Source organism: Papio anubis, chromosome 11 (genome assembly GCF_008728515.1).
Source record: "Papio anubis isolate 15944 chromosome 11, Panubis1.0, whole genome shotgun sequence".
NCBI classification, from domain to species: domain Eukaryota; kingdom Metazoa; phylum Chordata; class Mammalia; order Primates; family Cercopithecidae; genus Papio; species Papio anubis.
The window spans coordinates 68,247,584-68,272,993 of NC_044986.1; the positions used below are offsets into that span (position 1 = coordinate 68,247,584).

Here is a 25,410-nt window from a genome sequence, read left to right on the forward strand (position 1 = left end):
AATTCTTAGAAGTTGTCTCTGCCTCGAGGTCAGAAGCTGAGGGCTGGGGCCAGGCCAGCCTCCCCAGAGGGCAGGGCACGCTCTTCCTGAGTTGGGACGTAGGCTGGAATCTGGGCTGTGGGCTTGTCCTTCGACTCCAGGGACAGCAGGTGTCCTGTCCCCACTCCTGCCCTGCAGGCCCCCATGAGTTGTGAAAAACACGCCCTCTTTCCTTCATTCTTTCTTTTTAAAATCTGCTTTGAGGCAAAGTCTTGCTCCGTCCCCCAGGCTGGAGTGTAGTGGCTTGAACACAGCTCACAGCAGCCTTGAACACCTGGGCTTAAGTGGTCCTCCCACCTCAGCCCTGCAAAGTGCTGGGATGACAGGTGTGTGCCACCATGCCCAGCCAGCACCCCTTCCTATGGCAGCTGGCATCAAGCATTGTGGTGACCAGAGGGAATAACAGAAGGGATCCCCCTCCACCCAGGGACAAAGGAGCAGCCGGGCTTTGGGCATTCTGGCCACTTGAGGTGTCAGCCCCACCTCCGGGCCTATGTTTGCCCTCTCCTCAAGGCCCCCAGCCCAGCCCAGGCAGAGCAGGAGGTGCTCAGTGGACCATTCCTTTGGGCCTAACTGGGGGACTTGGAAGCAGGGCCATGTGTCCAGGTGGGGTTCCCTGGCTGTAGCCGCAGGCTCAGGGCTCACTGCTGCCAGGCAGCCTAGAGTTGCTCCCCTTTTCCATCCCCCCAACCCCCCAAGCAATTGGGTGAACATCTCCCTGCCTAGCCCCAAATCCTGGCTTTTGGCACCCAGGCCCAGCTCAGCAGTGCCAGTGTAGGCTGCTAGGAGACAAATGCCCAGGCTAGACTACGCCCTCCACAGTCCCTGGGGTCCCCATCCTGCTAAACGCTACAGGAGGTCTGCCCAGCCCCACCTCACCTGTCCCCATGCTCAGGTACTACCTTTCCTGTTTTACCCCCAGAGTGTACAGAGATGCCCCCCACTCTCCTCCCCTGCTTTAAAATCCTCCCATCACAATTCCACAAAGGACTGCCCTTGCCTATGTGTATAAAAACAAATCCAGGGCATGCCCACAAGCAGGAGATGGGAACATCACCCCCACCTGGCTGAGTCGCCCTGCAGTGAAGACTCCGCCAGGCACAGATTGTATGGAGTGGAAGGTGGGGTGGGGGAGGAGCAGCACAGTGCGGATTTAAACTGGCTCTTACAATCCATCCACAGGGTTTGCACCTGTTTCCCCACATAGTTTTTTAATAGCATCCCGCTTCACACTCAGAAGTGGCCCAGAGTGGACAAGACATTGTGTGGCACCCTTGCAATGGCCCAGGCTGAGCAGCGGGAGTAGAGGATGGGGAGGGTGGGGGGCCCCACTTACCTTCCCAGAAGGCCCCACCCACCTCCCTCACCACTATCTCAGTGGGTGGTGCAACATCTGGCCTGGCCTCAGATTGCCCAAGACACCATTTGCTCACAGTGGCCACTAGGCCCCAATACGTACTTCCCGTTTCGGGACCACCAAGTTCTGGGGACTGGAATGCAGGCACTGGAAGCCCCAGATTGACTTAACCTGTTGACAGATCGTCAGAGAAACTGCTGGTAGGAAGCAGCTGGGGAAGGTGGCAATGGCCAGTGGGCAGGCAGGCCTGGCCCCAGAGCCACTGTGGTACAAAGAGGAAGTCTGACAGAAGAGCAGCCTCAGGCGAGATGGGGGAGCCCAGGCGGCCATGGGGGAGAAGTATCTCCACAGTGCCCTGTCTCATGCCTGGGAGGGTGGCCCAGTGTCCATCTTGTCCCACTGATGCTGCCACATCCCAAGGTTCATGTCTCAGAATTAGAACTGCTGACGGGCTGGACATTCTGAGACTTCTTAAGACTAAGTCATTTGACATCTGTGACTGGTGAAGTTCAGGTCTCTAGGGGAGAATCTCAGCACCCCAAAATCCTTGGAACAGGGGCTTAGCCATCCAGCGTCCCCATGTAGCATCCAGAGGGGTTGAGGGTCTGGGCTTCTGGGATGTCGCAGCATCTGAACCCAGAGCAGGAGGGAGGGAACCAGGGCCGAGGCCAAGGAGGCCACTCACAGAGCCAGCCCTGGCTCAAATGCACCTGCCCCAAACCCAGCCACAACGGCCCACTGTCCCCCAGCTGGTCTAGATGACCTCAAAGTTTGGAGAGTCAGGAACAGGGTCTGCAAAAAAAGGAGAAGCAAAGTGAATGGGGGGGTCCTCTGTCCCTCACCCCTCAACCCCACTCCATGAGGCTGTGGAACTCTTCAGGGAGGGTAGGGAGCGAGGCCGATGCCCTGCAGGCCATGAGGTCATGACCTTACAGGTCATGGTGCTGTGAAGGTCAGGAAACACTTACCCAGGGATGGGAAGAAGACGTCTCCGGGGCCTGGAGGAGACAGGGGGGTGCCGGGCTCCGAAAGCAGATGCCGCCCAGACTCAGAAGGCTGCCGCTGGGCCACATAGGACAGGGGGTGCCTGACTTTGGCCTCCAGTATCCCCTGGGCAGGTGATGAGGCCTCAAAGCCAGGGTTTTCAATCCCTTGAGTATTGCTGCCACGGAATCAGAATGGAAGGTCACCTGTGCTGTCTGGAGCATGAACTCTACCCTCCCTGCCCCCAGCTTTTCTCTCCTCCCTTCCTCTCACCTACATCCCCATCCCCAGGCCTCAGCAGCATCTCCAAGCAAGAAGGCAGGAGCCAGGCCCACAGAGCAAAGGCCATGGGCTGCACCTGCCCACCTGTCCTGAGCTGAGGGCATCAGGGCCCACCAGAACAGACCCCAACTCCTCCCCGACCATCAACCCTGGGCACAGCCAGGAAGCCGAAAATCACAGACACTTTCAGGACTTCAGCCTCAGGAATTTGGGGACAAGTTTCTCTTTGGTCAATAGAGTTGATGGCATTAGGATCGAACATCCCCAAAGCCTGTCTTGAGCTGAGGGGAGGGGTTCTCTTCTCTTCCCAGTTGGGAGTAGGATAACTTCTGAAGACCCCTGCAACTCTTTCTAGGTGGGTTGCAAGCAGGACTTCCTTCAACCTGCCTTGAAGAGCATCCCTTTCAAATACCTAGAGGAGCTTTGCGTTTGGTGTTGCAGGTACCGGGGCAGAAACTCGGGTTCCCTGAGCACATCCTCCAGGCCAGGCTGCATGCCAGTTTCCTGCCCAGAGCACACCCATACACAGTCCCCATCCCCTCTGCCCCTAGACCCGGCCCGCTGCACCACTCTAGGACCCTTCAGCCTCTGCCCTTGTGGCCTGCAGCAGTCCGACAGCTTTCTCCTTGGAGTTCTCTGCAGGCAGGAGGCACAGCTCAAGGGGTGTGGCTGGGGCTGGGCCCGCGGGCGTCCTTTGCGTGTTTCACTGTCTGCGCCAGATCAGCTGCTTCCTCCCTGTCCCCATCCTGGCCCAGGCTGACCACTGAGACCCAAAGGTGGGTGCACGACACATCTGAGCAGAATCAGAGCTCAGCCTGCTGAGTGGGGGTGGCAGGAGAGTAGCCAATCCGCACAGATGTGCAGCCTTCAGCAGCAGATGGCAGAGGCTCTTCTGACCAGCTGCTCTAGGTGGCTAAACAGGGCCCCTACTGCACGGAAGTATCTCTTCCTGGATAGCCGGCCTAGGAAGTTTTCTCAAGCAGGTCTCCATGGGCCTTACCTGTCCATCCGCACCAGCTCCTGGGCACCTAGGGACAGACAGACAGAGAAGCTGGTCATGGAAGGGAAGGCTTCCCCATACAGCATGCCTGCCTCTGCTGGCAGATGCCCTGCAGGGAACCGGAGCGAGCCCAGGAGGGCCCTGCCCAGCTCCAGACTCCATTTCTGCTCACATGGGTGCTGTCCAGCAGTGATCTGCGTGTCTGTCCAGCAGATGGGGCCTCCACAAGGGGCCCATTTTGACGACTGATAAATGAAACTCTATCTGCATTTTCCAAGTGTGTAAGAACACTATTTGCCATCAAAAGGCCAAAGGCAGCCAGCACTTTCTCCTATGGCTTGACTTACACAGCATCAGACCTTCAGATTTAAGTACTGACCAAAGGTCAACTCCTGAGTTTGCTAACTGATGTCTCTTGTTTGAACATTTGCCAGGTTCCGGTTTTTAGCCATGACTTACTGTTTAAGGTCAGTGCCTAATTAGAGGGCTCCTGGTCCTCTTTGTCCCATCCCCTACATTGCCTAATAGGGTGACATTCTAGGGGACATCTCTCAGGGAAACCTTACAAGGTGCGAGTCCCCGATCACTTCCCAGCCACTTCACTTACTTTCTGCTTCTCATCTAAGTTGCTGCTGCTTGCCTCAGCCTTGGGACACCCCACCCCCTAAACTGGCTACCAATTAGATGCAGTGACCCCAACTTCCCTCTTTCATGCAGCACCCCACGTCCTCCCACAGATGCTTCTCGTTTTAAGGAGCTTTACTGCCGATTACAATGGGGAAACGGATGGTGGGGGAGGGGCACAACAACAGAACAAACACAGGGAAGTTACCCAAAAGTTCCTGAAATCTATTCGAATCATGGCTATTGTTTACGGCCGACTCATGGGTCAGGCTTCGCGCAGGTGCACACGGGTATTCCCTCATCTCATCCTCTGCACCACCCTTTGGGGTGAGGGTTGTTGGTTCCATTTTAGAGCTGGGGAAACTGAGGCTCAATCCAAAGCAGGATGGAAATCCACACCTGTTGGCCTCTCCAGCAAACTGCCCTCCTCAAGGCTCCAAGCCCTTTCCTTTTCTTCCTGAGAGTGCCTCATTCCTGAGCAGGCTCTGCGGGCCAGCCTTCCACCAGGGAGCAATGCTGCTCCCCCTGCCCTGCTGCCCGGGGCTGCTCTTCTGTTCCAAGCCCTTTACCTGCCCCCACCCACCCCCAGCCATGGGTATTCCTGCAGGCAGGTTGTGGTGGGTTCTAGGAGAGGAATAGGGGATTTCTGAGAGCAAGGGTGAGGTGGCCATAGCCCCCGAGTGACCCACTATGGGGCTCCATGTGGGAGCCCCCAGGAATGAGGGGAGGGAGGGATGACAAGTTGTTAAGGGCCGGCCACAGGAAATAAGTTGTGAGCCAAAAGCCACCTGGCGCCAGAGCAATCCTTTCTCCGTTACTTCTGTAGCCAGGCAGAGGGGAAGAGGCCAGGGAGGGGAAGCAAGGACAAAAAACTCCCTAGCCCCTTCTTGGAGGACTCAGACTAACCAAGACTCATGCGCGGGGTCAGGACCCAGGCAAGGGGCACTGTCACCTGGCCAGGGTGGGAGGTGAAAGATGTTTGTGCCCATGACTTAAAGCCCAGCCCCACCACTTATTTGCTGTGTGGTTCCTTAGGCAAGTTATTTAACCCCTCTGTGCCTCCGTTTGCCCATCAGTAAAATGGGGACAATGGTAGGACCAAATTCTTGGAGTTGCAATGAGGAGTAAGTGAGAGCATTTTTATTATGCGGTGGACTTCTATTCCCTGGAAAGAGCATGCGTTGAAAGCTCTGAGATCGAGTCCTGGCTCTGCCACTTACTAAGTTATGTAACATTCAGCCAGTTATGTAACCCCGCTGATCTTAGCCTTCTCATCTGGAAAAAGAAAGGGTTGAGGTACGTTATCTGTAAGACCCCTTCCACTTCTAATATTCCAAAAGTCATTTTTTGTCTCAACAATTGCTACTAATTACAAAACAAGCACGCCTATACCTTAAACAGGTCCCCCAAGGACTCTGAGTGGCAGCATTTTTATAAAGCAACTTGAGCTACTCCATATGATCATTCATTCAGAAGACATGTATTGAGTGCTGGGCCAGCACTGCCTGGGAGCCAAAGGGGCTGGTGGGCACTTGGTCCCCAGAAATGGCATGCCTCCTTTCTCTCGGCCATTTTGCCTAGCTCCTGGCCGGAAGTGCAGCAGCTCCCAACTCTCAAATGGAAAGGACTCGTGTCTGCATCGTGCCCTGCTAATCCCAGGCGCTGAGCTGGGGGTTGGAGTAGGTCACTTGCACCGTCCACCCACCCCAGGCAGGCAGGAGTACTCACGACGGTTGGAGGCCGCCTGCCTTTGCTTGTAGACCAGGAGCAGGATGAGGGGGAGGCAGAGGATTCCTATGATGCAGGCACCCGTAGCCAAGGCTGCAGCCGTGATGTCTGAAAGGGCAGAGAGGTAGCCAAAGTGAAGCCCCATTCCCATTGCTCCTCCCAAGTGGAAACTGAGGCCCAAAGAGGGAAGACCAGGCAGCAGGGAGACCCGCCTTTCCCCGGAGTCCCACAGCTAGACCCCCAGCGACTTGCAGAGGCATGGAAGATAAGGGGTTTTCCTTTCAAAGAGAGCCCTGTGCCTGCCACCATATGCACCTGGAGCATACAGAAATAAGACTAGTCACCTACAGCTCAGGCGGCTCCAGGCAAGAGAGGGAACAGAGTCCTCATCCCAGCCCACAAGGGACAGCTGGAACACCTTGGCTACAGGTTATTCCCTGAAAAGGGAGAGCAGGGCCTTCGCAGACCCCATGCCACAGAGCTCAAGGTCAAAAGAAGCCTAAGTGATGAAAAACTTTTGAAAATAGATAGTGGTGACGGTTGCACATTGTGAATGTAATTAATGCCATGAACTGTAGGCTTAAAATGGTTGAAATGGCAAATAAATTTTACATTATATATGTTTTATCATAATAGATTAAAAGCCCCAACTCATCCCAGAGACTCCTTAGCTCTGGGACGGGGCCTCTGGAACCCCTTGATCTTGCCACACAAGTCACAGGAGAAACACCCGAGGTGAGAACTAGAAAAACGTGAATCCTTGTCCAATGTTTTTCAATTTTAAACTTATTAAATTACCAAAAAAAGTACAAGTTTAAAAAAATATTCAAATATTCTTCTCCCTTTGTACCAAGAGCCCCTCTGAAGAGATCATCCCTGTGTGCCGGTTTCTGTGTTGTGGTCCTAGTCATATTCCCTGCAAATACAACAGATGCAGGATCATATGACAATGCTTTTCCCACTGAGCACAGCGTGGACATCTCTCTGTCTCACCTATCTCATTCTGCTTAGGGTTTTATCACATTGCTCCCACTAAATTTATTGAAGCAGTCCCCTGTTGGTAAACACGTTGTTTCCATTTTCAGCATAACTAATAATGTAGCAATCAACTTGTGCATGCAGCTTGGCTCACTCAGGAAGGAAATCTGTAGTAAATTCCCAGCGGTCAAAGTGCTGAGCCAAAGAGTATGTGCATTTTCTTTTAGGCTATTGCTAAATTGCCCTCCAAAAAGGTTGTACCGCTTTGCTGTCCCAACAGCATGGGGAGGTTTGATTTATTTCAGGCCATCTGCTGACTGCAGGAGTTTAGCTGGGAACAGACGTGCCCTCGGAACCACAACCAACATAAACGCATTTCCTTCCCAATTTTAGCCTTTCCCAGAGCCAAAAATGGGCTGGGATACCTTGTCACAGTGTCAACTTCGCCCCTGAGAGGTAGAAGGGCTGTGGTCTACATGTTGCCTTTGCGCTATTTGTTTGGGAATAAAGGCTGTTTTTGTTTTGCTCTGCAATTCGACAGTGTAAACAAGTTTTCAGGAGGTTTGTTCATACCGCAAATGAGAACAAACTGTTTTCAGGCACTTTAGAAGTACCCACCGGTAGAGGAACAGTTGCTATGCTAATTACAAAGCAAGCTCCGCTCCACATTACAGCAGGTTCCCTGCAGATCTCAGCAAGACTGCATTTTGACGTGGAATATTGAAAGTAAAGACATTCTATAAGCTAGACACCTCAGTATTTCAAAACCCCCATCAAAGGACCTTATTGTGGGCAATATTTGAGAAGCCAGTTGCAAAGCACTCTCTTCTAGTGATCAAAGCAGGTCTCCTCTGGACGGCTACTAAGCAACATTTTGTGAGCTTTGCCAGGTGCCACTGATGCCTGTTCCCTGTCTGCCTTTGGAAGGTGAGCTCTCCAAAGACAAAGATATTCCTGCCTAACTTCTGTCCCCACATGGAGATTTCGCCTCTGTGGCCCCTCTATCAGATCAGGACTTAATGTCTCTTCAAGAGCCTGAGGCTTCCTTGCAACCTGGGCTGAGTTGACTCTGGGGCAGAGGGGCACAGAGGTTTGGGGACAGGTCTGTGGATCCAGCTGCTCTCTGAAGCCGCAGGCATCTCTGCAGAGCTCAGCCTCGCCACAGTTCCCCACCCCTTCCCCCAAGCGTGGCCAGTGCCTGGGCTGGCACTCACAGGGGAGGGCAGGCATGCTTGCTCACCATCCAGAACCAGGCTTATCCTGGGAAGGTGATCAGGCGCTGGCAGAGGTAGCTGCCGACACCGCACTAAGGAATGTGCCAGGCCCTGACACAGCAGGGTGGGATGGGAGGGGCCTGGCCTGCTCAGGCAGCCTTTGTCCAGGGCCTGCCTGGTAGCCCACGGGGATATGTGGAGGAGGGAGTTTGGCTGCTGAGGGTTGGGCTGCCTGGTTTCCCAGGGAGGAAGCTGGGTGAAAGCAGACAGCACATTCTGCTGCACTGGGGAGGCAGGAAGAAGTTCACAGGGAGATGAGCTGCCTGGCCCCCTTCTCTGAGCTCACTGAGAAACCACAGCCCCTCAGCAATGCAGGAGCTCCTTGGGCACCAGCTTCTCTAGTCTCATTCCCCTACCTCAGGCCAACTTGTACTTCCGTGTTATTTCACAGTCAAGCTACACTCTTACTTCCCAAGGATAACATTAAGAGGCTGGGACTGGGGCTGGGCACAATGGCTCAATCCTGTAATCCCAGCACTTTGGGGAGCCCAGGAGCTCGAGACCAGCCTGACCAACATGGCTCCGACCAAAATGCATGTTCTAATTTTGCTCTTGGCCTGTTTGTTGGTTGGTAAAAAGGGTAGCTGAGTAAAAAGTCAATGTAGCCTTTGAGTTGGGTTTGGTTTAGCTGATCCCCATTCCAGCTTAGGTCCTCGTGCATGTCCTCCTGGATGCCTTTGTATCTGCAGGGCCTAGCAGGGTTGGTCCCCACTGGATGCCTGACACATACAGGGTGTAGACGGATGTGGAAGCCAAGACCTGTACTCAGAAGAGGGAGGTGCCCTTGCATTTTGTCTCCAAGCTGCTGGGTATTTTCACCCAACCTCTCAGTGCCAGGCACCCTTAGAGCAGTGTCCCCTTACCCTGTAGGGCACCTCTCTGAGCAAGCACCAGGGGCTAACTGCTACCCACTGCACAGCCCCAAGCTGAGAAGAAGGTGAGTAAGCAGAGCTAAGCAGGCCTGCAACCAGATCCCAGCTATGCTGCCCTGAGCTATGTGAGCTTGGGCAAGTTAGCATACATCTCTGGGCCTCTGTTCCCATGGATACAGAGAAGATGGTGATGCCTGCTCCATAGAGTTCTTATAAGAATTCCCTGAGGCTAGGCGTGGTGGCTCACGCCTGTAATCCCAGCACTTTGGAAGTCAAGGTGGGAAGATCAATTGAGCCCAGGAGTTCGAGACCAGCCTGGGCAACATAGCAAGAGTCCATTTCTACCAAAAGTGATTTTTTTGTTTTTTGAGACAGTCTCGCTCTGTCACCCAGGCTGGAGTGCAGTGGTGTGATCTCGGCTCACTACAACTTCTGCGTCCCAGGTTCAAGCACCTCTCATGTCTCAGCTTCCTGAGTAGCTGGGATTACAGATGCCCGCCACCATGCCAGGCAAATTTTTGTTTTGTTTTGTTTTGTTTTTTTGAGATGGGGTCTCGCTCTGTCACCAGGCTGGAGTGCAGTGGCACGATCTCAGCCCAGTGTAACCTCCGTCTCCTGGGTTCAAGCGATTCTCCTGCCTCAGTCTCTTGACTAGCTGGGACTACAGGCGCACACCACCATGCCTGGCTAATTTTTGTATTTTTGGTAGAGACGGGGTTTCACCATGTTGACCAGGCTGGTCTCGAACTCCTGGCCTCAAGTGATCTGTCTTTGACCTCCTAAAGTGCTGGGATTACAGGCATGAGCCACCACACCTAACCCCAAAAATAATTTTTAAAAATTCACCAGGCATGGTGATGCATGCCTATAGTCCCAGCTACTTGGGAGAACGAACCAGGAAGATCACTTGCGTCCAGAAGTTTGAGGCTGCAGTGAGCTGTGATTGTACCACTGCATACCAGCCTGAGTGACAGAGCGAGATTCTTTCTCAAAAAAAAAAAAAAATCCTGAGGCCAGGTGTGGTGGCTCACGCCTGTAATCCCAGCACTTTGGGAGGCCAAGGCAGTTGGATCATTTGTCAGTAGTTTGAGACCAGCCCGGCCAACACGGTGAAACCCCGTCTCCACTAAAAATACAAAAATTAGTCAGGCGTGATGGTGCATGCCTGTAATCTCATCCTAGCTACTCGGGAGGCTGAGGCAGGAGAATCGCTTGAACCCAGGAGTCAGAGGTTGCAGTGAGCCCAGATCACACCACTGCACTCCAGCCTGGGTGACAGAGTGAAACTGTGTCTCAAAAATATATATATACTATATATTTCACATATATGTAATATATTATATATTATATTACATTATATGTAACATATAATATATATTATATATAATATATATTACATATATATATATATCCCTGAAGTAGTAATACTTAGTCCAGTGCCCAGCACACAGTGGGAACTCAGGAAAGGTAGTTCTGTTCCCCTTCCTGAGCCTCTTCCTCCTCCCTCCCCTACAACAGAGAACATCTGAGGAACACAGACACACAGAACACAGAAATCTGAAGTAGTTGAATTCTAGACCCCCAGCCTTCCGAAGTCATAGGGGGCTGGTGGGAAGGGCAGCACTTAGCTGCCTGGGGCAGTACCTGTCATGAGGCCCTTTCCCCAGCCAAAGGTGACTGCCAAGGCACAGCCACTCCAGAGAGGCAAGAGGAGCAGAGACTCCAGAGCAGATGGAAGGGGAGTGGGCTTCTGGGGACTGCACCAAGGAGGAAGCAGAAGGGATGTGCAGCAGCAGAGGAGGAGGAGGACTGGGGTTTCTGTGGGCTTGGGGTGACAAGGCCAGAGTTCCAAACAGGGTCTGGGTGCAGGATGAGGACAGAAGAGAACAGATAACCCAGAAGGGGCAAGAGGATGGTCCCTTACTTTCACTCTCCTGGGAGGAGGATGGGTATGCCACGCAGTTGGATGGTGCATCTTTGCCTGTGGGAACAAACAGAAGGGCCATTAGGTGGGTGTCAGGCCCAGGAGGCCGGGGAGGCTTGTCCAGGCCAGTGTCCCCCTCCCGCCCCAGGTTCTCACGCTAGTGCCTACTCAGCAGTATTGGCCCAGTGGCAGCCTGCACACATGTGCACCCACACACACACCCTGGCATGTTCTCACCCAGCCCATTCTCATGCCACTCCCAGTGGCATGTGGATACCCGCCGGCGCCCACACCTCTATCCGAACCACGGGCCCTTGCACTCTCACCTGAACAGAGAGACAGACACACACACATATTCCTCAACAGCCATTCAGCCATCCACTGAGTCATGCCCCAGGGCACCAATCCGTCCCGCTGATGCCTATACCCACGGTAGCCACAATGTCACCATGAGCAGTCACACTCCCAGCCCAGGTACCTACAGCCTCACACATTAAAAAATCTCAGTGTCCCAAACGGAGCCAGGTACACCCTCCCTCTCCATCACTCCAGCTAACAACACACCCACACTCTACACACCCTTGACCACCCCATCTCACCCACACACTCCCTGGAGTGCCAGTGCTACCCATGCAGCCTCACACTCTGCCCAGCACAGTGTCATGCATGGTCACACCATCAGACAGGCAGCCCTCCACACACGCCGGGCTGTCACGTGCAGGATGCCCTCACCTGTCTGCACCTGCAGCTCCATGGCACCGTGGACCCTGTGCTCCGAGTGGTGGTGCCTGATCTCCACCACAAGGCAGCAGTAGAGGCCGCTGTCCAGCAGGGTCAGGTTGCGCATGGTGATGGAGAAGTTGCCATGGTGGTCGGAGGCCGACTCCAGCCCGTGGCGCTGGGCCAGGTCGTGGCTGGTGTTGGCAGCCTGGTGGCCTCCATGGTGCAGGTGAAGGTCCTGGAACGTGAGGTTGCGGATGGGCCGGCGCTCTGAGCAGGTCTGCACCTCGCCCCTCGAGCTGCGGTACCACGTCTTGTAGAAGGTCACATCATGCCCTTTGTCCACAGGGCCGAAGAGCCTGCAGGTGAGGGTGACGTTCTGCCCCTCGGGACAGACGTACAGGGAATACAGCGTGGCGACCTTGAAGGCTGCCACCGGACCTGCTCAGAGAGAGGAGAGCCCTGTCACCTGACTGATCCAGCGCTACTCCTGGCACCCCCAGAGCAGAGAAGAACCTTGGCCTCAGCTACTTCCCAGCCTCAGGCCCCGGGCATGTCAGCTGACCTCCCTAAGACTGCCTTCTGCATTTGTTCACGAACCCCACTCCATCCTAGGCTGTTGCGGGGGGAGCCACAGAAGCTTCCCCAACTAGGGGTGCTCTTGGATGCTAGATAGGGCAGGGAGAGACTCGGAGGGCAGCAATGCAGTCGGGTGTGTCCCTCTTCCCAGTAGAGTGTATGCACAGCCCGTTGGGTGGGAGGCAGGTTGGGGAGCAGAAAGGCTGTTTGGAATAGCAGCTCCTTGTCCTTGGCCGCTCTGTAGGGGCCATCAACACCTCTGCCCCTTCCTACTCCTAGGACTGAACATGCCTTCCCGTCCTCACCAGGGAGCACTGAGAGCACCTGCTTGTGCAAGGCCTGGGCCCGGTGCTGCATCTCACCTGCATGCTGAATGCATGGCCTCCCCTTGAGCAGATGAGGTCTGCATTCTCAAGAGTAGAACCCCATGGCAAAGGCAATCCAGTGCCAGCCCTCAGGTCACTTGGAGGAGGGAGGAAACAGCCTTCTGGGGACAGTCAGGGACTTCCTGAAGGAGGGAGGGTCTTTGGACTTGGTGCATAGATAGGATTTTAGCCAGTAGAAAGGGTGTCCTAAGCAAGGTAGTGTGAAAATGGGAAAACTCAGTGTCTGAGGGACCGGGACAGAGAATACGTGAAAGGTCATCTCATCCGTGCACTTCCTCCCAGCCAATGTTGGAAAATTGTCTAGTTCTGTTTGGTTTTTTTTCACCAAGCAAATGAAGCAATTCCCTGGCCCACTTTGCCATATCCCAATCCTCCGGCATTTAATCGGGTTGACCCTCAAAAGCATGAGCTTTTGAAAACAGAATATGGGCTAGAGGCCGTGTTTCTAACTGTATGAGCCTCAGTTTCCTCATCTGTGCAGTGAGAAAACTATTGGCTACAATGCAGAGTTGTGAGAGGACTAGATGAGGGAAAGACGAGAACACAAGATGTGAGCTGTAATGCCCTCTGCAGATCTCTGAGGGATACCTACAATTATTACACGTTAGTGTTATTTTTATTTTTAATTTATTTGTTTTGGAGACGGGGTCTCCCTCTGTTGCCCAGGCTAGCCTTGAACTCCTGGCTTCAAGCAATTCTCCTGCCTCGGCCTCTCAAAGTCTTGGGATTACAAGTGTGACCCACCATGCCTGGCCAGTGGTATTTTTATTTTAAATGGCATGTCAGGCTGTTGTGGGTCTAGTAGAGAGGAAAGGAGGGTTAGAACTATGTACAGAATCCAAACTGATACATCCTTTTCATTGCCCCAGCCAGGGCCATTGCCCAGAGCCAAGATAACACCACATCCTCCTTCAGATGCCCCTTCCCTGCCCTTAGAGCCCAGGACCCTCGGCGGCAGGCTGAGACCCACTGGAAGAGCTGAAAGCCTTGTCCAGTCAAGAGAGAGGCAGCCTGGTGGGGCTTCTGGAGCTGGCCAGCCTGCATTGGACCAGTAGCTGTGAGCCACTTAGACACTGAGCCCCGACTCCTCACTCACAGATGTTTTCACCCAGAAATGAACACATTTCCCTGGCAGAGTTGAGCCTAGGGTTAGTAATAATTCACATGAAGTGTTCTGCAAGTGCCATGCGAGTAGTCGGTGCTTGGTACTTGGGAGTTAGACAGGTCTCTAATTCATTCAGCAAGTCAAGAAGCGCCTCCTAGGAGTGAGAAGCACAGTGGGATGGAGAAGTCAGCTTTAAAGGCTTTCCTGCTAAGGTGTGAATGACTGATAACAACTTGTGATCCGATCCTGGGTGGCTTGTGTTTAAAGGAGAGTCTCCAAAGGCAGCAAAGCCCCAAACGGCATGTCTGGAGGAGTGGCATTTTAGGCAGAGAGCCAAGTCTGGGAGCCCCAGATTTTTAGAGTCATTGTCAGGGTGATCAGAGATTTCAGAACTTCTTTGGCAAGATGCAGGTCTCCTTTTCAGGCAGAAACAGAGAGACCCAGAAAGGGAAAGTGGTTGGACTGAAGTTCCAGAGTTCCAGAAGGTATGAACTCAAAGCCGGGAGCATGGGGGACCTCAGGTGGTGCAAGATCTAGGTAGAACCATAATAAGAAGACATAGCATGTGTTGTGCACTGTGCTGAGGGTTTCATGGGCTTATCTAACAATGATATAAGGTATTACTTTTATTCCCATTTCACTGATGAAGAAACTAAGGCACAGAGAACTTATGTAACTCACTGATGATCACACAGCAAGCAAGTGCTAGAGCCAGAATTAAACTCAGGCATGTAGACACTACACTGATGAAAAAAGTCCAGAAACTGGAAGCCCACAGGCCACATCCAGTCTTCACACATATTTCATTGGATCCTCAAAATCTTTTTAATTTTCTTGAGATGGCAACATTTAAAAACCAAGAATTTGACATGAAAATTCTGACTTCCAGCTCTCCTTAGAAAATCAGAAGATAACGCTAAACCAGTTTTCCCACAGGGCAACTGTCAGCTGGAGCTCAGTAGCAGCTTTTGGGGGGCACCAGCACTCCAGTTCGCCACAGTCCCTACTACTCCCTAATAATTCCACCTGGCCTGCTTCGCTCTGTCACCGTGGTTTCTTGGCCCTATGGACATTTGAGTTTGTGATGAATGAGTGTGGCTCCTTGGGCTAGCTGGCATGGGACTCTACTGCCCAAACCCATTATGCTACAAATCTGACCCACAGACTCAAGAGAGGAGATGATCCACCCAGGGTCCCCAGGGGAAGCCTGGCAGTGCAGGGACTAGCCAACTCTCCTCTGACTGCTAACCCACTGCCCTTACCCCTGCAGCAGGCTCAGTGGAAAAGGAGCCCCAGGAAGCTTGGCTGTGCCCCTGGTTTTGTCCGTGCTGGCCTGCACTTCCCCTTCACACCTGAGTGGGGTGGGTGTAGCTGCAAAACCATGGCCCTGCCGGGAAACAGAAGTGAGGAGGACCTAGGGAAAGGGCTCTCCCACATGCTCCCAGGAAGAACCAAAACTCGCCCCAAGAGTGGGTCTTGTGCTGCCCCCTTCCCCAGCAGGCCATGTGGCAGGTCTGACCAGCACCTCTCCCAGCTTCTGCCCCTTTCTCCCTTTGTCTGGCATTGCCTCCTACCCCAGAGCCACCCCAGGGCTGGGAGCCGAATTCAGCTCCTGCTTTAGTTACGGTAGTATTTACCACCAGGACACACAGCTTGGGGGCTGGCTGAAGGGCTGGCTCAGCAGACACAGGGCTGCAGGCCAGGGGTGGGTAGGGCAGGGCAGGTAGAGTAGAGCTGGTGGCCAAAGCTGAGCTGGGTGGGGTTGGGGGCCCTCAAGTGGACAGAGGTGTGGACAAGGAGAGCTAGCGTGGTTGTTGGCCTGAGTATCCCTGTGAACAGGGTGGGGCAGGGCACCAGGCTGGGAGCCCTCAGGGTCTAAGCAATGGGGTTAATGACCCCAGGATTGTACCCATAGCACCCGCAGCAGTGGCGAAGGTATGTTCTCCCCTGGAGGCAACTTCCTTGAGATGCACAGAGGATGGGGGTGGGTGCATCAGAGAGAAAGCAGGGTTCAGGGAGTGCTGTAGAGGGGGCATTGCTCAATCCCCCACACTGCCCCACCCCTCACACACTGGCCACCCATCCCACAGGTCCCAAAGGAGTCGCTCCCCTTTTAGAAAAACGGAGAAGCTGCCCTAGGATTCAAGTTTGGGGAGCAGGGGAGGATGCCCAGTTTCAAGCAAGAGGGCCAGACAGGAGAGGGTCCAGGACAAACCAGAGGGACAGGACAAAACAAGGATCCACGGGGGTTTGTCCTGGGGAGGGAGGGAAGGCCAGAAAACACCCCATTTACTGTGTCTGAGACTCCAGCTGGGACAAGGCGCACGGCAGCCTGTCCTCAGGAGGACACTCGAAGGCATGGTATTGGGGAGAGGGGCAGTGCACAGTGTGCAGAGGGGCCTGCACGCGCCCTGCGGCCTCCACGTCTGCACACATGCACGTGTGTTGTCGGGAGCTGTTCAGCCCGGCTAAAATTACAATTCTTTGGCAAGAGGATGTTGCTTATTGTCAGGAACAGATCCTTTCGGACACCTGGGTCATTGTCGGAGACCGGGGAAAGTGGGTGGGGAGGAAGGCCCCTGGCTCCAGGGTGGCCAAAGAGCATGTGGGACAGGAAAACGACCTGGGGCCTGGGCCTGAGAGCATGTGCCAGGCGGGAACTGTCTGGTTGCCATGCTGCTGTCAAGACCCAGTGCCCCCAGACCCCCACCCGCCACCTGCCACTAGGTAAAGAGGCAGGGCCACCTAGAGGAAGAGTGCCGTGAACCTGGGAAAGCCTGAGTCTCAAGAGTAAAACTCTCGCTTGGATTGCAAGGTCCTGGGGCCTCAGTGTCCACTTAGTTGTGCCCTCATTGTGTGCCCCTGGGCAGGTCCCACCTTTCTCTGAGCTTCCCTTTCTTCATCTTAACCTGAGGGCTGCCCCGTGATCCGAGGCCCCCTCCAGCTCTAAAATCCTGTGGCCAGGAGGGAAGAGCTGTCTTATGACCATGTGTTATGTGTAGGCACTTGCTGAGCATCTTATACCTGTCACATTTAATTCTCATAACACCTCCGACATGGGTGGTATCATCCCCACTTTAAAGATGAGGAAACAGACTCAGAGAAGTGACTTGCCCAAGGCCACACAGCCCTGCGTGACTGAGCTGAGATTCACACCTTGGATGGGCCAGCACTGCAGACAGGAAGAGCCCCCACCTCTCCAGAACCCTCCAGTGGGCAGGCAGGGTTGATACCTCATCCTTCAGCTATTTAGAAAGAATGAACTGACCGTGCATTGACCTCCACGCCCTCCGTGCAACATTCCTGCTCTGCCTCAGACCCAAGCTGAAAACATCATTCTTTCATTCCGCAAATATTTACCAAGGTCCTAACATAGCTGTGGGGATGCAGAGTTCCATCAGGGGCATCTGCTCAGAACTTGGGCCTGGGCCTGTGCCTGTGATTTCTAGCTGTGGCACCCTCAGATGTTTCTGTCCTAGTACAAGGGAAAGGAGCTCTTGTTGGCATCTTCTCAGAACACCAGTTTTTGTGACCTTCACCTCTCTCCACCCAGCAGGCCCCGGGTGACCCCTGTGAGTGTGCACGGGATGGGTGTGTGTGGGTGTGGACAGGCTTGTGTGTTTTTCATGACAGGGCGTGAGCTTAGCCCACAGTCGCCAAGGCAACGCCCCAGCCTTTGGAGGTGGGACCCAAGCTTCGTTAGTCGCGCCTAGGAGGCCCCACCCAAACAGCTGAACTCTGACCAGCTGCTAGGGGTTGTCAAGTAAGCAGTTATTAATTGACTGCTGTGGCTGGCCCCGCACTAGATGCAAAAGGTCCCATCCTTGGTCTCACAGGACATCCCAAAGAGAATGGGACCTGGTTCCAGCTCCCCGCAAGGCCCCATCCCCCAGGATGGTCCACAGGCTGGGGCTGGGGCTGTAGGAAAAGACTATGTTCTGTCTTTATCAAGATGTAGAGGGAAACAGAGGCATGGATCAATCAGGCTGGGTCTGCCAAGGCTAAGAAAGGAAGCGTGGCAAGGAAAAGGCTGAGGGCCTGAAGCCAGCAAGTCTGCCCTGGGGCTTTCTGGCCAGTGAGGACAAAGGGTATCTCAGATGTGTTTATTGATACCTGCCCCTGCAGGAAGTGTCCATTCACATCAGACCGAGGGGGCTGGGAAGGGGAAGCCAGGCTCTATTGAAGGAAGCGGCACTTCCAGCACCTTGGGAAAGCGTCCTGCATCCGGGGCTGGGGCTGGAGGCTAGCATGCCTCCCCGCGGAGGGCCTAGACAGCTGGCCAGAGGTCCTGGCCCGTGGATGCTTCTGTGGATGAACCCCTCCCAGACTCCCCAGGCCCTTTTGGAGGAGGACTGTGTGCAGGCCAGGCTCCCAGCTCCAGCCAGCCACCCTCATGCTCCTATGCCATGAAGACGTCCTCAGGGTCCATCTCAAGTCTTTTTGCCCCCTACTATTCTGTGCCAGGCATCATTCTAAGTACTTGTTTGTTTCGTTGGGTTTATTGTTGTTGTTTGAGAAAGAGTCTCACTCTGTTGCCCAGGCTGGAGTGCAGGGGTGCCATCTCGGCTCACTGCAACCTCCGCCTCCCAGGTTGAAGCAACTCTCCTGCCTCAGCCTCCCGAGTGGCTGGGATTACAGGCGCCGCCACCATGCCCGGCTAATTTTTGTATTTTTAATAGAGACGGGGTTTCACCATGTTGGCCAGGCTGGTCTTGAACTCCTGACCTCATGTGATCCACCTACTTCATCCTCCCCACGTGCTGGGATTATAGGCGTGAGCCACTGTGCCTGGCTGTTTGGTAGGTTTTCTTTAGAGAGCTAGGGTCTTGCTCTTCACTCCGGCTGGAATGCAGTGACAACGAGATCATAGCCCACGGTAACCTCAAACTTGGGGGCTCAAGCTATCCTCCCACCCCTGCCTCCCAAGTAGCTAGGACTACAGCCACATGCCACTATGCCCAGCTAATTTTTAAATTTTTCATAGCAATGGGGTCTAGTTATGTTGTCCAGGCTGGTCTCCTGGCTTCAAGTGATCCTCCCACCTCAGCCTCCCAAAGTGCTGGGATTACAGGCATGAGCCACCGTGCCCTGCCTCATTCTAAACACTTTTACATGGATTAGTTTATGTAATCCTTCCACCCTGTGAGGTAGGTACTGGTATCATCTCCATTCTACAGATGAGAAAACGGAAGCACAGAGAGATTTGTATCCTGCCCACAGCCTTACAACTAATAAGTGATGATGCCGGGATCTGAACCCAGGTAGTCAGCCTCTGGAGGTCTGGTGCCATCTGACTACTCTCTAGAGACTAGAGGTAGCTGGGGACTGACTGGAGGCCCCACCTCCTTCCTGAAGACGGACAAATGTCATGACCAATGAAAGCCCAGCTTGCCTGGCCACGTCTACCACATAGTTTTACTTTTGGTTTTACATTAAATAACATTGAATCATATATAGAAGAGGTTATTCCCTTTTCAATTATTTCAGTCCTGATTACATCAAAGAGAAAGGCCCAGTTTGATGCTAATATGTCTCTAAAACATCTCTCTCTCACTTGCTAATCTCCTTTTCTTTTAAAATTTTATTTTATTTTAATTTTTCGCAAGGGAAAACAGCAGTTTTCAGACTCAGAGCCTTCCCAGGCTAAAGTTTCCAACTAGAATTTAATACCCTTATATGGTTTTCCTGTTACGTACTTTTATGGTTTTGTTCTATTTATGACAAGTGATACTGGCTTTCCACTAATGACAGCGATAAAAAGTTTCCTTTTAAAAATCTACATACGCAAATAAAAGAATGAGTAGATTTAAAGAAAAAATAACTAAATATTATGAAAGGGCAGACACTGCAGAGATCACAAAGGTGATAAGCAAATGACTGCAGCTAGGGAAACACCGGTGTGGAATTACCCTTCAGAGGAGGGTGGTCAGCCTCACTGAGACCATGTCACCCAACCTGTCCATTGTGCAAAGGGGAAGTGTGTGTTTGTGTTCCCATGATGAGTGAACAGCAAAGGCAGGGTTTGACCCCAGGTCCCCATGGGAAATAAGATCCTATGCAGAAAGGCTAAAGGAATGGGCTTGCTTGGCTTGGTAAGTAGCAGAGCAACCTCATTACTGGATTACTCATTGATGAGCAAGATGGTGGCCACTGTCTTTGTCTTTGGGGATAGCCAGCCAAAGTGAATGGACTGAATGTAAAAGAATCAAATGTAAGAAAGATCCCACCAAGATAAGCAAACCCAGGACCAGGCTTGCCTTCAATATCCCCATCTCCAGATAACTTTAAGAGGAGAACCTGCAGGCACCTCCGTGGGCATTTCAGACTGTGAGGACCCATCGGGGCTCACAGGTAACTGGATGCAGCCCATGCACCCTTCACACTCCAGGTTTTGGAGAATCTAGTCCCAGTGAAGCTCACCAATGCGTTCCCAGGCCCTGGGCACTCCATAAGGCCCTGTAGAGAGCAAGGACCTTAGATGGAAAACCAGTGGCATGTGGCCTGCAGAAGCCAAGAAATCCCATAACATTACACAGTATTCATGAGCAGCCGCGTGCTGTGTTAAGTGTTCGTTCATTGGCTCTTCACAGTAGCCCTCCAAGGGAAGTGTTATCATCATCCCCATTTTAGAGGTAGGGGAACTTGCTCAGGGATACTGAATAACTTGTCCAATATCACAGAGCAGTAAATGGCCATCTTGGGATTTGAGCCTAGGTCTGAGTGACTCGCAAAGCCCAAGAGTTAAGCAAGGGGTTGTACGGAAGCCCTGGCATGCAAGTCCCTGGCTTTGCCATACACAGGCGTGCCGGGACTGCTGCTAAGGGTATCTATGGGGCCACTGGAAGCCACAGTGCTGATCCCTGGCCCACCCTCCCCTGGGAGACCGGACTGACCCTGGATCATTGGTTGGCTAAAGCCTGGGGCCTCAAGCTTGGTATGTGGGGCTTGATACCTCAATACTTGGTATGCCAATGGGTCGTCATTGAGGATCTCTTTCTTCCTTTCATCTGCTCAGGCCTAAGACCACAAACACTGTGTGCGGATAGGGAGGTGGCCCCTTTAGCATCTCAGCAGCACACTCCTGCCTGGATCAACCTCTCCCAGGAAGGTCAGACCTCAGCAGAACCTTTGCCCTGCTTGGGAGGAAACACGAACAACCAGTACAGCTCAGCAAGGGGCTCCCAGTATTGCTGGCCCTTGGGTGTCCCTGGCATTGGGTAGATGCCCCCTCATGCAAGGGACTGGCCTCGAGGCTGTTCCTCTCTACTCCAGAGCCTCTGGGCAGTGGGTTGTGGATTTCCTAAGAGCTGACCATTGCTGCGTCAGAGGCTTGCAGCACTGGGTTACTCAACAAGGCCCTGCAGCCTGGTTTGCTGTGAAGAGGAAGATGGGGTCTCTCGTCCCTAACCCCAGTGCACTTCTATGAACTTAAATATGCTCATCCCAGAGGTTGGGACTCCTGAGTCAACCCATGAGGACAGGGCAAGGACAGTAACTGCCTCAGGTCCTGGGAATATCTGTGGGGAAGAAGAGGCTCTGCCACCCTTGAGATCTGCTGGGTCCTGGTCCCAAGTGTACCTCTCCATCCATCTCACCCTAAGTCAGGCCCAGGAAAGGAGTATCTCTGGTGTTTCCAGGGCTTCCGAATACGACATTCATTACTACCATTCTCCTCAGTGCTGGCCCAAACCCAAGAGCTGCAGAACAGGCTAGTGCCGGACACTCTATCTCACCTTCCCTGGCATAAAGGCTTTGACCTTGGGCAACATACCCAGGGCAACCCAGCACCTCGGCAGGCTGGTGATCAATCTTCGCAACTTATAGATCCTGCTGACCACGCCTGCAACCAGGCCTCCCATCTGCTAGCCCCTCAGTGCACACTGTCCTGGGGAGTTGGGTGAATATCTATTATAGTGTGTCCATGTCACAGTTCAGAATACTGAGGTCCCAGAGCAATTCAAATGCTTCTGACTCCTTTCAGTGGAAAGCTGCAGCCAGCCTAAATCATCTCCCTGTGCTGGGCCCAGGAAGAGATGGCTCTTTGGTGTACCATGTTGTTTGAGTAGCCAAGACCTCTGGGAGTAAAGGCCCCATGGCCATATAAGCAATACAGGGGAAGGCGTCCCGAGCTCCTCTTGGGGCCTCTCTGCTACTGGGTGCTCTGCAAGCTGGGTCCCTGTGACCTGGATCTCTAGAACTGTTTCTCAAATGGGGCTGCTGAACAGAGGGCAGCCCAGCCAAGTGAGGGCAGGAAGTGGGCAAGAAAGCAGGAAGGGTCTAACAGCGTCACCTGGGAGGACAGGGCAGGGCAGGGCAGGTGGCCCATGACAGGTGGGATGCTGACTTGCCTGCCTGCCACCGTCCCCTGTTCCTTCTGGAAGCCATGCCCTGCCGTAAGCTGTGGCCTTGGTGCTGAGACTGTCCACTCCACCTCCCGTTCTCCTCTTCCCTCTGACTGTCACCTTGAGGAGCATCCACCGTGGGGCTTAGGCGGCTGTGTCTGTGACATGTGGAGCCCTCCTCCTCCTCAGAGGCCCAAGCCACCCTCCAAGTGCTGAGATAGCCGGAAGCCTGTGGGCACCCAGGTTGCTGAGGTATCTTCCAGGTTCAGCCTCCTCCTCTCCATCTTATCCCGTCACCCTCTCCTTCTGTTCCATCCCGCCCATTGGGTCCCTCTGCCAAGCCCTCCACCTCCTCCTGCCTCCCTCCGAGTCCCTGCATGACTCATACTTTCCCTGGGCCCTCCCCATAAAGTTTGGTTCCACAGACTCTTTGAAGAGATCCAGCCTCTTCAGCTCTGGGCAGGCAAGAACCAGGCAACCAGGCCATGGGTACCAGGGCCTCTGCCCCCAGCCCAGGAACCCCTGTGTTCAGGCTAGGATACTGTCTGAACATGCTGACAGTCTGGACTTTGGAAGGGGAAAGTGGTGTTTCCCTGTGTGGGCTTCTGTGTTTGAGCTGAGGAAACTGAGACCAGAGAGATGCCGTAAGTTATCCAGGGACCTAGAAGGGGCTCGTGGCTGAGCTGGAGAGTGTCCCACATCCTCCCCAGTACCCCACACTGGTCCCTGAGTGGCAGCCTTGCTAGGATGGCAGGAATCAGCTGACCACTTATTCCTGGGCTATCAGACCCTTAGAATCGGGACCAGGTGGGCAGTGTTGCCTCTGTGTCTGAAAGTGGGCCCACCGTGACCAGTGCCCACCAAGGCTCAGCCAGGGGTTTCACCAGGGCAGAGCATACCACGCCCTCTGTGTCCTCTGCAGCACTAGAGCCCTGAGACTAGAGGAGCAAAAAGATGCCAGCTGTCAAAAGCCGGTGACATCCACCAGAACACACTGACCTCCCCCACCCTGTGCCTCTCCTTCTCTGCAGAAGCTACCTGTGCCTGGGGCTCTCTGGGCAGCCCTCAGGGCACAGCCCTGCCTGCCACTTGGGCAGCTATCAGAGCATGCAGATGTGCCTGATGCCTATCTGGGACACTTGGCACAGTCGCCACTGCACCCTGCCCAGTGGTCCCAGCAGCCTCCGGGCGGTGGGTGGAGTGGGGTGCACGGTCACATAGGCTGAGAGGGCTCCCAGGACGCCCCCATCCCACAGTTCCCACTCCAGTCTGCTGTCTTCTCCCAGCTCTTCCCCAGCGCCCCGCCTCTCCCGACCTTACCTAGGGACGCAGCCAGGAAGAGGGCGAAGAGCAGGGATCCCCAGCGCCAGCAGCCGGCCTCCGGGGCCCTGGGGACGCCCATGTCGCCGTTAGACGTGCAGAGGAACTTCTGGTGCCGGGGAGCGGGCGGGACGCCGCCGGCGCGGGGAAGCCTCCCGCGAGTGAGTGCGAGCGAGTGCGAGCGAGTGAGCGCAGCGGGCGGCCCCAGCGCCGCGCTCCAGGCACCCGCCCCCGTCGCGCAGCGCCCCCGGCGGGGCGTGTAGGGGAACTGCCTCTCAGAGGAGGGGCTTCCCAGAGACCGGCCCCGTGGGTGGGGAGCCAGTGTGCGTCCCAGCGAGTCAACTCTACTTGATCGGCAGTTTAAAGCCCGTTCTACAGTCCCCCAGTCCTTTGGAGAGAAGATTATTATTGCTGCGCAGCCTAAGAAGTAGATCTACCTCTAACAGTGTGACAGACGTTACCATGGCTTGCATCTGCCCTCAGCCACCAGCCTTTGAGTGGTCTGGGGACAGAGACTTGTACCTTACATCATCCAGCCAGACCAGGGCTTGGTATGTGGTAGGCACTCCCAGTTGTGGAATGAGTGAGTGAATGAGTGAATGAATGAAATCTAACATTGTGAAGAGCTAGGCAAGCTGGAACCAGTTTAACTGTAGATTCAGAGCCTAAGGCACCCTGAGTGCATGCACACACACACACACACGCACACACAGAACAGATGCAGGACTGCACGCCAGGATCAGCACATCCCTACCCCGGGACACAGACAGGTATGCAGGCAACACCTGTTGGCGTGCCCCACAGCATATCCTGCAAGCCCCCTCCGGCAGAGGCCTCAGCTGTCAGCCCGGCTGTGCACCGGCCCTCCCTCCCTGGTGCCTGGATATCTGCAGGACACTCTGATGCACCCTAACTTCTAGTGCCTCTGCTCTTGCACCCACACCTAGCACTGCTGGCACCACTGGAATGTCTCTCCTCTCCTCTCCAAATTGTTCTCATCCCTCAGGGCTCAGCTGAAGTCCTCCCACTTCACAAAATGTCCTGACCCTTCCTTTTCCCCCCGCAAATCCTTACTGTCCACACTCCCTTCAGCTACCACCTCCTGCCTGAGATAACCAAGCAGTTGGTTCTTCTTCCGGCTCTTCTGCCCTCCGGAGCTAAACTACAAACCTCTCCCTGATGTTTCCGAGTCCCTAGCACAAAGCTGGGCGTGGAGAAGGTGTTTATTGCACTTTTATCTGAATGGACAAACCGATGAATGAGTGAGTGATTATGTGATGGAGGAGCTGAGGTGATCGTGGCCAGGGATCAAAGGAGTGGAAGAGCACAGCCGTTTTACTCAGTTTACCCCAGTCTAGCTGAAGCTTCCAGGGGTTTTTCTGGCCCTTTAGGGATCTTGGGTTCATAGGTGACTCCTAGGCTGAGGGGCAGAGGACACCCAAAGTCTGACTGGGTGAGGAACCAGGGTAACAGGACTGAATGGGAGCCAGGAGTTCTGGGGGCCTTGTGGGTGACCTGATCCAAGTCATGGGCTCTCTGGAGGCCCTTAGCCCTTGCTCTCAGGGCAGGAAAGGCTACAACAGACGAAAGCTGAGGCATCATGCTATTACTAAGTGACCTTGTGCAGGCCCAGTCCCCATGGAGCCAGGGAACTCCCCCAGGATGGGAGCTTCAGAGGCTGCCAGGACATAACCCAGGTCCTTGGGCATGCTCCTGGCCTTGTGACCCCACTTCGGGAGGCAGCCCAGGGCCCTTCCTGCTGGCACAGCGTGAGCTCCCTTCCACCAGGGGAGGTACAAAGCCAACTGAGATCAGGTGGACACTGGGCCATTCTCACCCTGACATCCTCTGGCAAAAGTGAGGGTGGTCCCTTAAGGGCAAGACCCTAGAGCACCA

At 54.1% G+C, this 25,410-nt stretch overlaps 2 protein-coding genes across 12 annotated transcripts in view; one reads left to right on the top strand and one right to left on the bottom strand.

Moving 5' to 3' along the window:
* The window catches only part of CDH23 (cadherin related 23), a 419,373-nt gene that overhangs the window by 354,768 nt on the left and 39,195 nt on the right, over window positions 1–25,410 (top strand). The window lies entirely within an intron of this gene.
* VSIR (V-set immunoregulatory receptor) lies at window positions 1,219–23,758 on the bottom strand. Of its 2 annotated transcripts, XM_003903810.5 has the most exons (7): window positions 23,515–23,758; window positions 11,795–12,223; window positions 11,063–11,119; window positions 6,015–6,122; window positions 3,663–3,690; window positions 2,365–2,558; window positions 1,219–2,188 (listed from the first exon to the last, which is right to left on the bottom strand). In XM_003903810.5, exons 1-7 carry the CDS (start codon window positions 23,594–23,596, stop codon window positions 2,151–2,153), a joined length of 936 nt encoding a protein of 311 aa, XP_003903859.1. In that variant the 5' UTR covers window positions 23,597–23,758; the 3' UTR covers window positions 1,219–2,150. The 2 variants fall into 2 exon arrangements, with proteins under 2 accessions (XP_003903859.1, XP_021799082.1); XM_021943390.2 differs by lacking the exon at window positions 6,015–6,122.

Coding starts and splice junctions, on each gene's coding strand:
- VSIR (XM_003903810.5), bottom strand. CDS start 23,596: ATGGGCGTCCCCAGGGCCCCGGAGGCCGGCTGCTGGCGCTGGGGATCC. Junction 12,224..23,514: donor CTTCCTGGCTGCGTCCCTAG/GTAAGGTCGGGA, acceptor CTCTCTGAGCAG/GTCCGGTGGCAGCCTTCAAG. Junction 3,691..6,014: donor GCAGGCGGCCTCCAACCGTC/GTGAGTACTCCT, acceptor GTCTGTCCCTAG/GTGCCCAGGAGCTGGTGCGG.